Below are 18,260 nucleotides of genomic sequence, written 5' to 3' on the forward strand. Positions count from 1 at the left end.
TGTATAACTTAAAATTCATAAAATTTACTTATTAAAAGGCAAGAAATTAGAAAAATGGATGACTGTTTCAGACCAAGGACTAAGCATTCAGTTTATTTTTGGTGTTTTGATGGATCCACACACAAAACTGTGTAAGAAAATGTCTATACTACAGAATTTAAAGGAAGCCACACCTAGCAGGCTTTGAAGATGCCCTCCTTCCCTAAGAGATTAAAGAAAAACATCACACTCAGAGTAATTAGATTCTGATAATGAACATAGAAACATTGATCTATAGCCCACTTTAAAGACCATTGTTCTAGAACAATGCCCTGACTTTTGTGCCTAAATCTGTTTTGTTAGGCAACTTCCAATTCCTCCTATGTGTGGAATTGGTCTTAAACGACAGATCATATTTTCCAACTTGGTTCTATGGTAATTTCAACCATCATTGATGCTTGTCTGTAATTTAACATGCATTCTCTCTATATTTCTATTATCCTAGTTCTAATTGTCTTCTGAAATTGTAATATTGAGATACACTCAAAAACAAATGATTTGAGAAAACACCTTCTCAAATTCCATGATGCTACTTAGTACTTTTGTGAACAACACACATAAGTCAAGAAGAATTTTCCTGTGTACAATGAGGGGAAGCTAAGCCTCAAAGCTTCAGAAGCACCAAGGACGTATGCAAACAGAAAATATGATGAACGCTCTCTCTTCTTGGCATGTTTTTCTCATCCAGTTTTCACATCTTAGTGCTCCTCCAGAACCTTTAAAATCAAAAAGGAAAAATGAGATTAAAAAGGGTGAAATGCCAAGAATCTTCCCTCTTTTCAGGGGTCAGTTCTGGGTTATAATCCTAAACTAATGTGGAATTGTCTTAAAAAGATAAAGCCTTTCTTATTTCTCCCATCTGCAGAAAAAAAAAAAGAATATGATTTACCTGATTACTGACTTTCTTTAGGGAATCTGTGAATGAGATGTTAGAGTATAATTTGTTTCCATTGTGAGTGCTTCTTCAAACTATAAAATCAAACTCCTAACAATTCTATCAGGGTGTCCCTAATCTTGAGCATAAATGATAGGTTCCTTTTAGATGGCAGTGATACGTCTGTGGAGTTTTATTTCCAGGGAGACAGGGCAGGATTTGCTGCTATGCAGACTGAATAATGTTTGAAGCCAACATCATGTCACATTTTGTGTGCACTTTCCAAAGATTAATCCAAGCGTTACAAATGGGACACAGACTGCCATTGTCCCAGGGACACTTTAATAACCCACACCTACAATATTCAACCTGTTGTTTGCATAGGGACAACTTTGGGACACAAAAACCCACCAGAACGACTTAGGGAAAGGAGCCGTGGAGAGACAGAGACCCAGGCGCCATGGCACCTCCACATCTCATCCTTCATGGCAAATGAGTCTGTTTGGAGTTTATTTATGCCCGAGGATGGGGGTCGTGCAGCTTGCTTTCTTCAAAGCGTCTCGGCGAGCCTTTCTCAAATCTGATGCCTGCTAACTCAGTTTCTCACTTCTGTTGCACTTTGGCAGGGTTTGCCAACTTGCAGATAATTTTTGTTTTGTTTTGCATAATGCAGCTTAAATTAAGGAACATTATTCCCCTCAGAAATAAACTGTGCTTAACCAGTTTCTTCTTTCATTTTTCTCCCCACCCCCCTTCTCTCCTCACAATTCCTTGCATCTGTTGTTCTACTAGGATATTCTTCATGAATGGAAGACTCAGGAGAAAGCTTCAGGATGAAAAGATTGTGAGAGGCAGATGAGAAGAGCTAATAATTTTTACATTCCCCAATGTATCATCTCTAAGTGCTCCCATGAAGTACTTATTACTGTAACGTTATTTACTTTAGAAAACAAACTGTAATGGTCTGGTAAATCAAAATTGATGACTAAGTTTCATATTGAGTTTAAAATATCAATAACCTACTTTTTCACATAAGAAGATATTTTAGCATAAAGACAAAAAACTAAGAGATACAATAAGCAGAATGGTAGTTATGATATATTTAATCTCAGATATAATATTTTGAACAGTAGCACAAAAATAATTTCTTTTCATAATACATTATTACTATAGTATATAGTAGTGTGACTATAACAGGTAGAAAAAATTCAAAACCAACAGAAATCTTTAAAGGAAAATACTTTCGGAAATCACAATAAGGCAAAAAGACTTATAGAAGCATCATGGAGAAAAAGACTATGTAAGTGTGTATTATATATATGCTACATATTATTTTAAAAAGGAATCATATACCTTTACTTAATTTCCACCTTAATGACAGATTTCCATTAGGTGAAAAATTACAAGAGAAGGAATCAATAAACAGAAAGGCAGTAGTGTATATTTTGCTAAAGAACATGGTCCTTCAATTTAAACTTAAGCTTGGTACTTTTAAAAATAAGTATAAATAAATTTATTGAAATACAACATTTCAAATTTACCTTTATTGCTTGGTATAATTTTTTAATTAAAATTATTGTATTTCTTTAATAGATTATTTTATTACCACTCTTGTAAACAGGTGAGCAAGTATAGGATTCTTCCTAACTTCTGTAAATGTTATTAATCCCAAGTTATGGGATTAATCCCAACGTTATTTACCCAGGAATATGTGTATAATGCTAAAGGTCTTAAATGCAAGTATATTATCAGCAGTGGTTCATGTGAAAACCAAAGGTAGATTGTTTTGACTTTCTAAGCTTAGTATGAGGCAGTAAATGTACTGCAGCTAGTTGGGGAAAGCATTGAGGAGCATGTGGAAGAATCCAGGTTTCTTCTCTACTCAGCAACCCACAAGGCTTAAGGCAAGGTGTTGGCTGAGCCGCCTTTCTGGAGCCCAGAGTTCTCTTCCAAATTCACATGGTTGTTGGAAGAATTCAGTTCCTTGCACTGACAGGACAGAGGCCCCTATTCTCTTACTGGCTATTGACCTGAGGCCCACTCATAGCTCTTAAGGTTGCCCACAGCTCCCCAGGTAGCCATTTCTAGATGCACTCCCAGGCTTTAAATCTCTTTGACTTCTGGAAGGGCCCAGTCCCTTTGAAGGGACTACTTGATTAGGTCAGACCCACCACCATCATCTGGCTTCTGATTAACTCAAAGTTGACTGATTAGTGACCTAATCAAAGATTGATACTCCACTAGAGTCACAAGTCTTCCCTACACACATAGAAGGAGGATTATATAGAACTCATATAGCACAGGGGGAATTTTGAAAGCCATCTTAGAATTCTGCCTACCACAGAAGCTAATTCCAGATAGTGAAATGGTTGCAAAGGAAATGAAGTTGGAGACAAGGAGAGGGGAATCTATGTAGAGTGGTCAGAAAAGGAGTCTCTGGAGCAGTAATACTTGATCTGAGATTACAGGGCACAGAAGGAACCAGTCATGGAAATGTACTTCTTTTGTTTGTTTGTTTGTTTGTTTTTTGAGACGGAGTCTTGCTCTGTCGCCCAGGCTGGAGTGCCGTGGCGCTATCTCGGCTCACTGCAACCTCCACCTCCCGAGTTCAGGTGATTCTCCTGCCTCAGCCTCCCGAGTAACTGGGATTACGGGCATGCGCCACCACACCTGGATATTTTTTATTATTATTATTTTTAGTAGAGATGGGTTTCACCATGTTGGCCAGGCTGATCTCAAACTGCTGACCTCAAGTGATCCACCTGCCTTGGCCTCCCAGAGTGCTGGGATCAAGTAAGCCACTGCACCCAGCCAGTCATGGGAACGTACTTGTAAAGAGTGTTTAGCTATCCAATTTAATGTACAGTCATGCATCATTTAACAATGGGGTACGTTCTCAGAAATATATTGTTAGGTCATTTCACAGTTGTGTAAACATCACAGGGTGTACTTACCCAAACCTAGATGGTATAGGCTACTACACACCTAGGATGTGAGGTATAGCCGATTGCTCTAGGCTACAAACCCTACAGCATGTTACTGATTGAATGTTGACAAAATGGCAAGTATTTGTGAATCTAAACATAGAAAAGGCTCAGCAAAAATGTGGTATTATAATCTTACAGGACCACCATTGTATATGCGGTCCATCATTGACCAAAATGTCATTATGTGAAACATGACTGTATTACTGTAATAGTGTTAAAATTCCACTTACATGTCAAAATAGATGCTATTTTGTGAGGTTTTATAAGGAAATTCCTATTTCTAATGCATGTTTTTAAATAAAACTTCTTTTTCTAGAAGCTCAAATGAGTTCCTGCAGTACAGAGAACCTGCAATGTGCTTGAGCTTCTAACTGTAAGCTAACTTTCTAGAGGTTCTGCAGAAAAATGTGTCTGAATAGCTATTAATGGAGAGATGCTGAAATGATTTGCCCTTGGAAAAATACAGAGGAAGGTCTCTGCAAATTTACAATTATAATTTCATCATGATGGTGGCTGGTGTCAGAACCACTCATGCATTTACTCAAAAAGCATTTGTGGTAGGATAATTTTAAAATATCAATTTGTGTTCTACTTCAGCATTTTTCCCTCCTTTCCTCCTCTCCTCCAAGCTCAGAGTCAAGGCCCTGTGTGTCTCTTTGCCTGGGAGATTTTGCAGAGGGGAAAGCAGACTCATCAGCTACTTTTCCTGTCTTTGGTAAAAACTTAATCAGAGAGATAATGTTAGCTTTGGAGAGGCAGACATACCAGAAACTTATTCGAAAGATATTAAGAGAGAAGAAGGAGAAAAGCTTTCCCCAGAATGAAAAAAAAAAAAAAAAAAAGAGGAGCAAGGCCAGGTGTGTTGGCTCACACCTGTAATCCCAGTACTTTGGGAGGCCGAGCCAGGTGGATCACCTGAGGTCAGGAGTTCCAGACCAGCCTGACCAACATGGCAAAACTCCGTCTCTACTAAAAATACAAAAATTAGCCAGGCATGGTGGCGTGTACCTGTACTCCCAGCTACTTGGGAGGCTGAGGCAGGAGAATCGCTTGAACTTGGGAGGCGGATGTTGCAGTGAGCCGAGATCGCACCATCGCAATCCAGCCTGGGCGACAAGAGTGAAATTCCTTCTCAAAAAGAAAAAAAATAAAAAATAAAAAGAGGAGAGCAGGGGTCAATGGGTTGTGGAGATTGTGCTGTCAATAAAAGGGAAACTTGTAAATGTCACAGGAGCTCAGAGGGGAGGGGAGGCTCTGTGGTGTAGGATCACAGTCTTTCCAAATAATCTTATTTCCAAAACATGACCAGAAATAGCAAAGCCATTAGACCTGAAGAGACTCTCCCTTCAGCCTAGGACAATAAGCATCTTACTAGATAACCAGTGTGGACCCATGTCCTGAGGGGCCGCCTAGACAAGATGACTGTGTTTAGGAACCCAGGATCTTGGCACAAACCTGGTTAGAGGGAAAGGTGAATGAAAACCTCGGGAATGACTACGATCGGATTCCCCAAGTCATGTTTAAATCCACATAAGTGAGTAGGGCATATATTTATGCACATCATATCAAATACATATGTACCAGGTGCATCCAGAAACTGCTTAAAAAAAAATCTGTCCTTTTTAATTCATATCTAAGAAGCAGAAGTGCTCTTATGTGCTATTGACAACACAGAATAAACTTTACTAGTTTAAGTGATTTAAAGCAGTTCTATGCTTTAGAGATTTCAGTCTTTCTCTACCTTTCCAATGCCTCTCCCCACCCTCAGAATGGATCATGGTGTGGCTGAAAGAGAACTGGACCAGGAAGCCAGAGCCCTGGGTTTGTTATGTGGCAACCATTGGTTGAGTGCTCTTATTATGCAGCACGCTAGGCTTACAAAGATACATAACACCAGTTCCTGTCTTGTACATTCCAAGAATGGAGAAAAACAATACAGAGAAAAAAGCAGGGGGTAGGCAGTATGGCAGAGTGGTTACTCACTGAGGCTCAGAGAACAGGAGCTCCGATCTCAGCTCTTCCACAGCTTAGCGGTCTGATCTTGGGCAAACCATTTAAAGATCCTCAACCCCAGTTACTTCACATGTTAAATAGCTTCTACAGTTAATAGGATCGATTAATAATTTATGCCTCAGTATTATTGTGGCTAGAAATCATATTTATAAAAGTTTACTGTAAGTAAGTCATTGCAATGCACTGTTAAGTACCATGGGTATTGTATTTATTTATGTGACTCTAAATTGATTCTTTCAGTCAACACATCTTTATTGAGGGCCTACTATGTTCCTAGATTTGAGTGACAAATGTTAAAAACTCTCCAAGACTGCTTCTTTTGTAAAATGAGAGATTTGGAATAGATACTCCCTAAAGTCCCTAAAACTTGGTCATATGCTCAAGGGGAAACTATAGAACTGCAGCCCCTTTTATTTTTTTAACAAAAATCTTTAGATTATATCTACATAGGCATATTTGAGGGGAGGGAATCAAAAGAAAAGAACAGAAAATGTTAAATTGAGCCAAGTGACTACTGATTTTTTAAATAAATAGAAATAAAAATTTTGGAAGCTAGCTAATAACTAAAATTTGAATAATTATATTATTGAACAATTCCAGTCAGTGAAATAGAGACTATGTGGTTATCTGGTATATTTAATCAGTAAAGATAATCAATTAGTATGATTTAGCTAGATGTGATATCTCAAGTATATCCTTTGTTTCTTTATGTAATTAAAAGTTTAATTCAAAATCCAATTGAATTCACTCAACTAATTTCTAATCAAATTGCTATGTTTTATTTTTGTTTAAAAAGAAACATATTTGAATTAATTCATGGGTGTCTGTTTTCCTTACTGATTTCTATAAACATGACTATAATAATTCTCAGTGAGATACTAAGGAAATCTTATTTTATTCATGAATCAAATAAATGAAAACATCGCTAGGTTTAGAATGCATCAAAACATTTAAAAGGCTGAACTTCTCTTAAATGTTGCATATTTTTAAAAATGAAAGCTCCTATGTTTCCTGGGCTTGGATTAATATGTAGAGTAGGAGTTGGTCTAATACCTAACCTACCAAATTCCTATGTAATGTTATAGGTTGACGATAACACCTCACAGGAAAGAGGTAGGAAACAATGGTAACCATAGCAAGGGAAGTTTTCTAGCAAAAGTAAAATATATGATATGACAATCAGCACGATGTAGTGTGATAGCAGCAATCCTGTGTAAACGAGGAGATTCTGTGCATTGCTTCTTCAGAACTATGGCTTTCACTGACATTTACAAATGAGGATGGGAAAATGATATGACCCTTACTGGGCAGCCACTGCCATAAAGCTGAAAAGTGTTGCAATGTCTGACATGTATCTTATCAAGTTTGGATCAAACAATTTGGAAACACCCAATTTCTAGAGATGTAAGTAGCATTGAGGAAACAAACAGGATTAGTTTATGTTGCATCAGAGAGACAGAAATACTTCTTTTCTACTCATGTATTTGTATTGTATTAAAGATTTGGTTCTTATTTAAATAAAAAAGCCCCCATTAAATGTCCCAGATAGCATTTTAATGGATATCGTGAATCCTTAACTTTCACTGTTATCAAAGAAGTTTTTATGTTTTTCTTAGATACTTGCATGGGTAGCTATAAATAGTAACCTGGATACACATAGAAGAAATTTAAGAGACATTATAGTGATGAAAGTTATTTTATAATTATTCCCAGTTTGTTAAAATAATTACTATTACTGTTAAAATATGTATTTAGCCAATATTTGAATAATTGAATCAATTTTCTTTCTTTTAAGTTGTAGATATAGACACCAACGTTAAAAGGAATTCTGGCAATTAGCTGGCTTATTTGCACCTAGGCATAAAATATGCTGGAAAACACTGAATGAATTCAATCTTACTGCTAATTATTTTCCTAGCAGTTAATAGGTAATGTCATCAGCACAAAAACATAATTAGTGCTCAATACACCTAATAAACCGAATCAAATTTAATTGAAAATAATCAATTGCTTGTTGGTCAAATTTCTATTTTTTCCCAGATCTATTATTTAGCTAGTAACAACTTATTTGTTGAGTAAGCTTGGTAATATACCTGCATGAGAGTGAACTCAGTTGTTTATATGAAAGTAAGCAATTAATCTAATTTATATAGATTGATTTTCCCAACCAATTAAACAAACCAGATAATTACCAAATTTCTAGTTAAGTGTCCCTTTTCAGTTTAGTTTTTAAAATAAAAGGTGTATTTTAGAGACCTGAGCAAAAGTTAAATTTAACTATTATTTAAAATTGAGTTTAATTTGAAAGTTTTAAGGTGAATAAGTTTGTGTATGTGTAAACAAACTGCACTGTTTTTTCTTATTTTCTTTTTTATTTTCAGTTCCAAGTTCTAATTCAATGACATAGTCCTGAAAGATTTGTCACATAAAGTATGATATGTGAGTAAACAGAGACTTCTAAATAAAATATAACACTATTTTATTAAATATTTTTAATTTACACAAATGGATTTACTGATATTGGGTATAAAATAATTAACTCCTCCTTCTATGTAGACTTTCTATTAATAATGTAAATAGCGCCTTCTAACAGTAGTTTTACAATACTTACAACAGCATTTCTTTCAACTTCATAAAAAAGTAAATAGTTAAAGCACTGCACTTTCTCACATTTTTAATGGAAAGTAATGATGAGAAATAAAATAGCTAAGGACCATGCGTTATTGAAAATCTCAGATATGTTGATGTCATACTAACAGTAAAACAGAAACAACTTCACTAATAATTATAGGGGAAATTTGGTTAAAGTAATCAATATAAAAATGCATACAGACACATCTCAGGTTAAATTACTATAAGGGGTTCGACCCACGTTAAAAATCTTACCCAGTCCCTACTCTGCAATTAAATGATATAGCATATATCCCTTTAAAATCCTGTATGTAGAATATACTGCATGTGTGCCCCCTCCTACATATTTTGGTGTTTTGGGGGAGACAGAAAATCCAGCATCCAGGCCTGGAGCTTTCTGTCTATTGTACAGTAGCTGTTTCAGACCTGTATGCTTATGTTTCCGATTCCTGGGAAGTTCTTTTTGCCGCAGGGCGTGCCCTGAAACACATCAAAAGAACCAAGTTCTACAAAAGAAAAAAGAAACTCAAGTAGGCTTGAACAGACAAAGAGAGGGAGAAAGAGATGAGAAAGGGGCCAGGCAAAGTGTTGAATACAAAATGAGTTCAGGCAACCCCAGGAGCTCTTCATCACTTACATTTATCTTATTCTGTGAGGGGGGCGTCAAAACCAGCCCTGACATAAACCACCCACTGCCATTGACTTTGACTCTATGTGTGAGAGTGAGTGTGTGTGTGTGTGTGTGTGTGACAGAGAGAGAGAAAGAGAGAGAGAGAGATGTATTGAACATAAAAAGGAGCAGATTTCATGAGGTGTTACTAGTACCTCACAAGAATTAAAAAAGAAAACATTTTACAACACAAATGACCAAAGTCCCAAGAAAATAAATCTAGTATGGTTTTTGTGTAACTCCTCTATAGTGTTTACATCAGAATCTTCGAATTGTGCATTGCTTTAACATCTTTACTGCCGTATCTATATTGCACCTTCTGTACTTGTTATCATAAAGCATGTAAGATTTTTAATTTCTACTTGCAATATTTTGTGCATGTTTTATATTTCAGGGCAAAAACCCATAGTCAACATCTCTGCAACAAGATAAATTCTCTATGATAAATAAAAAAAAACCATAATTAAGGGTCAAGGATCCAAATAACTGAAGGAATAATGGAAATGTTTTCTAAATCTATGCTAATTCCATCTTTGAAAGTAAGACCCCCAAATTCTGACCCTGTGTCCTGTTTAAAAGTGTAATGCAGTTGATAAACCCCTTGTGCAAAAGATCATAAGCGCATTTAGGTGACTGTGTCAGGTTTTCTTAGCAGACTAAGCCAAGCTCTGCTCCAATGGCCTTGTTTGAACATACAAAGTGTATCAGTTGGCCGGCAGTCTGGAATGAAAGGTAGAATCCTCACATCCTATGTACATGCAGTGGAATTTTGTAGCCTGAAGGAACTACAGTGATCTTTAAATTCATTTACAGGGTTTTCCTCTGTTTTGATTTTCTTCCATTTTCTTAAGCAAATAAAAGAATTAAAATTTTCAAGTAATTTACAATTTGGGGGCAATCACACTCAACTCTGATACTGTGACATGTCAGTAATTATCAAAATAAAATTATATCATTTCAATATCATTTATATAAGCAACTATCCCAAAAACCTGTCTTGAGAGAAAGAGAGAAAAAAGTAGAATTGATAAAGAAAAATTAAGCACGAGTACCAATTCTGAATGTTGCGAGTCGTGGTCCAAGTTTTTTCTCCCTTCAAAACCACACCTTTTTTGGCCGGGTGCGGTGGCTCGCACCTGTAATCCCAGCACTTTGGGAGGCCAAGATGGGCGGATCACAAGGTCAGGAGTTCGAGACCAACCTGGCCAACATAGTGAAACCGTGTCTCTACTAAAAATACAAAAATTAGCCAGGCATGGTGGCGCGCACCTGTAGTCCTAGCCACTCGGGAGACTGAGGCAGAAGAATCGCTTGAACCCAGGAGATGGAGGCTGCAGCAAGCCGAGATTGCCCCAACGCACACCAGCCCAGGCAACAGTGTGAGACTTCGTCTCAAAAAAAAAAACAAAAAACACCTTTTTCAAATATACTACACAAATTTATCATATGATTTTATGTGGTTCCTTTTTTAAAATTGCTTACCTTTTTCTGATTAGCATTTATGCCACTGCAAAGTGTGAATGCAACAATTGAAAAAGCAGACAAAAGACTTTCCTAAAGATTAAAAACAAAAATGTAAAAAACTACAACCATCATCACACTGCATCCAATTGCCAGGTGTGTGGCGCTTCCTGGCTGTACAGTTCCTATATCTTCAATGTTAGGGAGAAAAGGAAAAAAAGCACAGCATACCATTCATGTGACCCTCAGAATCCCAAGGGTCCTTCACTTTGCAGGTTTTACAAGCCAGCCTGAAGGTCAGTGTCGTCTACCATGATGCCCCTGAATGTCAAGGTGTTCCTTAGGATCTAAAACTAGGATGTAAAAATAAATTAAAAATTGTCCCCACCATCCATGAGACTATCACAGACAACAGACAATTAAACAACTCATTATAATATACCAGGTAAGAACTCTAATAGTAGTCACGTGTTGCTTAACAATGGAGATCCATTCAGGAAAAATGAGTCATTAGGTGATTTTTGTCAAAATGTGAACATCACAGCGTGAGTATCCTCACATAAACCTAGGTGGTTTAGCCTACTACACGCCTATGTTATATAATATAACCTATTGCTCTGAGGCTACCAACCGGTACAGCACGCCGCTGTACAGGATACTGCAGGCAATTGTAACACAATGGTAAGTATTTGCATATCTACACATGTCTAAACATAGGAAAGGTACAGTAAAAATATGGTGTTAAAATATTATGACACCATTATTATATATGCAGTCTGTCATTAACCAAGACATCCTTATGCATCATGTGACTGTATGGGACAAATAAAAGAGATCCATACTCTGTAACATTCTGTTCTTGGGTAAGAAGTCCTTAAGAAATATTAGAATTTAATGATTTTAATACAGCAGAGAGTTGTTTGCTGCACAACTTTTTGTTCTTTGAAGTCATAGGGCCCCTCAAGTAAAAATGCCCTCAACCTTTCAAAAGCCTAGCCATCCCATAAAACCAGTCCTACCTCCTCCATGATTTCTTCTTTCATTATTCTAAAACTTTATCTTCCTCTCTGCAACTACTATATCTGTTAGTCTTCATTGTTTAGCTTAGTACTTGGTTATGTGGAATCTTTAGGTGGTTGATATTGTTTTATGTAATATGGTAGCTGTATCTCCCAACCAGATTATGAGCCTATCCAGGGCAGACTTTATGTTGTATACCAATGCATTTTCTATTTTCCAAAGTACCTAGCTTAATTTAACACAATTACAGTAATAGATAATTAGTAATAGCTTAATTTATTTTTTGGTGAAGAAATGTGTAAATTTTGCAAATGAGTATTTCTTCACACTGCATGCTAGTCTAAAATTCCCTAAATGTTTTTTTATGTAGCACCAGTTCTAAACATGCTAATAAACATGACTCAAAAACTTAACTTCATGTTGAAATGTTAGGGACGTATTGATTTAAACATAGTTAAATAAATTATTTTGTACTGGACTTCTCAAAATCTTTAAAACTTGTATAATTAAATCTTCTAGAGAGGTAGATAAAATGCAGTGTTTCCCAAGTGTGCCTAATGAGAAAACTGTTTTTGAAATTAGTGTTCACAGACCTTACTATGGGAATTCTGGTGTCTTCCAAGGTCTTTAGAGCTGATTTGTACACTTAGTTCAGTCAAATTACTTGCTGAAATAACTGGTTGGTTGATTCAATTTAACTGGTAAGTGCTGTCAATCCACTAACACAATTAGAAACACTCAGTCTTCTCTAAATCCTGTAACATTAGCAAAGATTTTGATAAACATGAAACCTAGGTACAAGTTCTCCTAACAAGGACATAGAGGTAAGGATCACACTGATCCCTTCTGATGCAGGCCTAAGTTAAGATTCACAGTTTGTGTCCACATTCAGTGTTCCTGCTGTTGATTTACAGTTTTTGATTCTGTTATTTAATGGCTGAAATATGCCATCTGCTCCTCAGGTTTCAAGAAAAAGGGAAGTTTCTTATTTAAGAGCATATATTCGGCTGGGTGTGGTGGCTCACGCCTGTTATCCCAGCACTTTGGGAGGCCGAGGCAAGTGGATCACCTGAGGTCTAGAGTTTGAGACTAGCTTGACCAATATGGTAAAACCCCATCTCTACTAAAAATACAAAAATTAGCCGGGTGTGGTGGCATGTGCCTGTGGTCCCAGCTACTCGGGAAGCTGAGACATAAGAATTGCTTGAATCCCAGAGGTGGAGGTTGCAGTGAGCTGAGATAACACCACAGCACTCCCGCCTGGGCAAGAGAGCAAGACTCCAGAAAAATAAAAAAATAAACAAAAAAAGCGTATATTCATATGGGTAGGCTAAAATGCGTTAGATAAAATCAAATTTGATTTGTGATTATAAACATAGTACAATTTATATATTTATTATTAATTGTTAGTGTTCTTAAGTTTATGTATGATCTGGAACCAATAACTAAAAGTCAAGATGTAAGATTCAAGATCTAAGCAAACAGGCTCCAGGATTTCATGTGTGACTGTATATCGACACCAACTTTGGTAGAACCCGCTGTTGACTCTCCATGTGAGAGCGATACTGTCTTTATTTTCTGGTGAAGATATTGAAGGCCTTATCCACTCTAAGCTACCAAAGTATCCTAATCCAGACCTGGATGAACTCCAAAGCCCTCCCTGAAACAGGTTCTATTGAACCAGCAGCCAATATGCTCTGGTTTTTGACGGTTGCCTGGAGTCTATAAAACCTGTGAAGCCCTACATGGGAGGGAGGTATGCATCATCTATCATCATGCTCCACTTTGTTTACGATGGACATTTAAGGTGGAGCCAATGCCTTATAAGTAGTGATAGGACCATGGAAAGCCAAACTTTGTCTAAAATCAACCTTGATATGACATTATGCTTTGTTTCCCCACAGGCTTCATCCCTGCAGAATGAAACTACAATATCTGAAAGAAGGAATGCTTGGCCATTAAGGCCATGTTTGAAACTTGGCAGCAATACCTGGAGAAGCCAGGCATCCAGTCATGGCCTGCACCAATCATCACAAATGGGAGGACCCCTGGATGACCCATAACCTCTACCAGCACAAGAACTGCTGATCTGTTTTCCACCTTATTGATTTCAGGACCCATTAGATCCTGTATTCAAAACTGGTGAGCTAATGTATTATCTCCTAAATTAAAAACTCCTATCCAGTTCAAGGAAGCTGACCTCACCAGATTGTGACACACAGAAATCCTTGCTGTAATCCACTCATAGAAGAGTAACGACAGGACTGCTGCTTTCAGCCACAGGTCATGGATCTTGCCTGCGCCAGCCCGTTAGCCTTAGAAGGATGCTTCTATGCAGTGGACTTCTTGCCTAGATGTCCTGGTCAAGAGCACTCACACTGAGGTCCAAGTCTATACCACAGTAGCTTTGTCCTCAGCTTCTATCTGTGCACGATTTTAAACTCTGGGTCTTAGGACTTCTCATAGCCAAAGATCCAGGGAGACATGAAGGACCAAGGAGAATGGCAGAACTTAACCAGAAAAAGACAGACGGCTCTTCTAATGCTTATTGAATCACTGGTAATTGTGGTTAAACATCTTTGGAGGTTTTATCACAGAATTCTCTCCATATTTCTAGAACAACATTATTTCATACTTTCCAAAATTGGCTACTTTCCTGCACACCAAGGGACATTACCTTTTTCCCCAATGGCCATCAAATGTCTACATTTTGCATGGATTCCTGGCTAATGTAGAGCCTCCAGTTTGAATCCACACTTAGTACATGTGTCATTGTAAACAAAGATCACTTGGATCTTAGGATTACACCCTGGAATTGCAGTGCCTGTATATACTACGCAGCGCTAAGATAAGTTTGTTTTCCTTATACCCACTTCCACATTCATTTATAATACCTCTTCAATGCAAAATGTATTTTACAAGTAAAATAGGGAAGCATCATATGAAATATCCCAGCCCCTCATGGACTCAATCAATTTTTATTGAGGACCACTATGTGCCAAGCACTGTATTACATTTTGGGAATACAATGATGAATGAGTCAGAATCCTTTCCCTAAGAAGTTTGCATTCCAGTGGGGAATCCAGATGATTAAACAGGATGAAGAGTGCTAGAACAGGCTAACAATGGCCATAAGAATTCCCTCATCTCTGTTCCTTAACCACCCAGGGAGCTCCCAGTTGCCCAAGCTGATGCACAGATGGTCTATTATGCCAAAGCAACCTAAAAGATTAAAGCCAACAACCAGCAGTCCAGGAGGAGCCTCTACAAGTAGTGATCCCATGGGTTCTTTTACTAATATATTATTTCTAAATAATCTGACTTTTAAACAAGTTAGGTGTTCACTTACTGAGCACCTTCTTCATTACGTCATCAAACTGATAACCCTCAAGTTGTAGCTGCTCACAGGTGAAAATCAGGCTATCAAGTCAAAAGACAGAGCTTCAAGTTTGGGTCTTGGTGCTTACCATGACTGTGGGCAAATCACCTACTTTCTGGTCTTTGGTGTCACTCTTTGCAAAATAAAAATAAAAACATTATATACTGTACCTACCTCACAGGGTTGTTGTGAGAATCAAGTGAAAAGTATGTGAAAGAACTTTGTAAACTTTGTTATTTTTAATCACCCCATTTCCATGGGTTCTTCATCTTCTCTACCTAATACAATACTATGATTCACCTGAAGGATGTACTCTTACCCACTCTGTTCCTACCTCTCACCCTTACGCAAGTGAATTGTACAAAGAAGATGAAGTACATGCCTTCCTGGATATCTAGTTTCCGATGGAAATTCTGATACCTCACAGAATGACAAAGAAGTAGTCCGGAGGACCAAAACCGGGGCTCTACTGCCATAGAGACATTCCACCATTAACATACCACTGGACCTGGATATCAGCCAGCCCTCCTGATGGACAGTTGTTCACAGAGAACCCATTCTTGGCCCCAGAGAACTACTGCAGTGGTTCAGGGAATCATCTGGGTTCTTTCTGGCTGCCAGGGGAGTCACCAGCCATTCCAGGAAAGCGCATGCTTCTGAAAATAAAGCAAGAAGATTGGTTAAAGGAGACACTGACGCCATTAAATAAAATACAAGCCATCCCTGACTGCCTGACCTGTGATAATTGGGCTGCCAAGGGAGATACCTAGACACTTTTTTAAAGCAAGGATTTGGTGACACATTTCTTCATTTAGCAGTTTATCCCTGATGCCAACCTGACTCTTACTTCTCTGATTTTTGATTTGTCGACTCCCTGTCTGTCTAACAGACCTATGATAAGATATGTTTCTGGCTTTAAAATCCCACATGCTCCCCTTACATACACACAAATACACAAACATCCACACAATGAGGAATGCCACCATTTTTCCTATCTTACCCACTTGACCAAGCTTAGCCTGGCCTTCCATTTCTGATTATTTCATATGGATTCTGATTGGCTGATCCAATTTGAGTTCAGTCTCACTGGACCAGTCGTAATGTATTCCAGGCTGAAACCCTGACTCCCTTTCAGTCCTGTGTAGAAGCTTAGAGTGCCCATGAAGCCACGATACCGATACCCAGCAATCCTTTAAACAAGGGGAGGTCTTTCAACTTAGAATACACATGCTTATCCAAAACTAAGGCCGTAATAGCATGTATCTCCAGGAATAACATAAAGTTTCTATAAAAGTTCTCCTGAGCGAATAGAATGGTGACTATGTACAAAAGATCTGATAGAATTGGCATCCAAGAAACTTTGTAATAAGGTCTTAAGCCTAAAATAGAAAATTTCAACTACAATTCATTCTTCAGCTTCCTAGAGCAAGGAAGACAGATCACAGGGAAAAATTGATTCATTGTTTATATCAGTTTCCAAAATATTTTCAAATGGAATGGAAAATAATTCACAATTTCCTTCTTGCTGTAAGTCAGAATGGCTGACTTGACACACCAATTCAGTGAACTAAGAAATTCCAAGACTTTTTCCTATGGCTATAATATTAAAAGTTAATTTTAATACCTAAAAAACATTAACAATTAAAAACAGTGTCTTATATTGTAGTTTACAACCACCACTTGCTGTGGGAAGGGAGCCAGAGAGACTCAGAGTACCCGCCACCCAAGGTCAAAGGCACTGAGCCAAAGGATCCAGCAAAGAGCAGGCCCAAGCCAGGAAGAAAAGCTGTTGCTGAAATGTCAGACCAAGCATATGAAACAAGATGATCTCCAGGTCATGGTAGCTGAGAAAGGAGAATAGACAGATCCAAGCTGGGAACCAAATTAAGATGTTGGAACAGGTACCAGAGTGAATAAGACTGGGCAGGGGATGGAGTCACCTACGGCCACATGTTTGTCGTACAGTAGCCTTTCTTGTAAGTTGCGATACTACATCCTAGTTTCTTTTTCAGAAGTAAAATCCTTGGTATTACTGATGTAGCTTACATAGCCAGCCCCAAGTAGAAAACTCTTCCTTTCCCACAGACATACTTTTTACTATCTTGGTTGATATAATTTTCTTTTTCAGAGATTTTTAATTTTTTTCATGAATCTTTGATAGATTATTTTATCAATAAAAATTTTGTCAATAAATAATTTTCCTGATTGAACTCCAAGTCCTTCTTTGGTGATTAAAGTTGGTAATAAAAACAAATTACTTTAATTAATAGTTTGTCTGTACTTGCTTTCCCAAGGCTGTATGGAAGGGAGACAATGTTCTAACATAGATAACATATGAGTGAGCTCGAAACAATTATAGTAAAACACCAGCCAGGGGTAGCCAAGGTGACGTTTGATAATGACACACAGTGAACATTTCAAGTTAGCTTCAATCTACAAATTGTACCTCTCTTTCAAAAGTCAGAGGCAATCAACTCTGCCACTGCCGCATCAGAATGCAGACACTGCCCAGTGAGAGACAGACACTCAGGATGGAAAGGAATAACGCCGGCAGCATTTTGCAGAAAGAGGTATCTGAATGCAGAGACCAGCCACTCCCCATAGCTGGGGAGAGTGCCAGGCTTTTCAGAGAACTCACGTTAGAAGTTTCAGCAGTAGATGGAACTGGGCCAATAGACACAATGGTGGGGAGAGTGGGGAAGTTTCTGTAATTAAAGTCTGAACTCTGCACACTTTCAAACAGACTAAGAGCTCTCTACTATTGGCAACAAGGACTTTTTTTTAAGTGATTGTTCTAACTGAACCTGGTAAGACATGAATCACTGTGGAAAATAAAGGAAGTCAGTGGAGTACAGACTTTGGGTTAAGAATGAAGAAAATAATCTGAATGGCACCAGGAGAGACAGTTCCATAAGCTCTATAGCAGGAGAGACTGGAAATTACTAACAGAGGAATATTGCTGTGTGTCTTTTCCAGTATGCCATATATATAGTTAGGCTTAAACTGACTGCTTGGTAAATTACAATTGGTTTTTAATCTTTCGCGTGGATTCGGTTCTTGTCTATTGAATTCTTGCATTGTCTTTATAAAACCCAGAATTTATAGAGAACTCTTCAATGTTAACAGAGTATCTGTTGATATCTGAATCAGATAGATGCTAACTGATAATTACAATCAATATTCCAG

At 37.7% G+C, this 18,260-nt stretch overlaps 1 protein-coding gene across 1 annotated transcript in view; it reads left to right on the forward strand.

Moving 5' to 3' along the window:
* GRID2 (glutamate ionotropic receptor delta type subunit 2) overlaps positions 1 to 17,331 on the forward strand; it is a 1,507,251-nt gene extending 1,489,920 nt beyond the window's left edge. Inside the window, exon 16 of the mRNA XM_034958923.3 lies at positions 13,600 to 17,331. Coding sequence (XP_034814814.1) covers positions 13,600 to 13,758 — 159 coding nt within the window. The 3' untranslated portion in view covers positions 13,759 to 17,331. The remainder of the gene's footprint in view (positions 1 to 13,599) is intronic.
* The last annotated feature ends 929 nt before the right edge of the window (positions 17,332 to 18,260 follow it).

This window comes from Pan paniscus, chromosome 3 (genome assembly GCF_029289425.2).
Source record: "Pan paniscus chromosome 3, NHGRI_mPanPan1-v2.0_pri, whole genome shotgun sequence".
Classification (NCBI taxonomy): domain Eukaryota; kingdom Metazoa; phylum Chordata; class Mammalia; order Primates; family Hominidae; genus Pan; species Pan paniscus.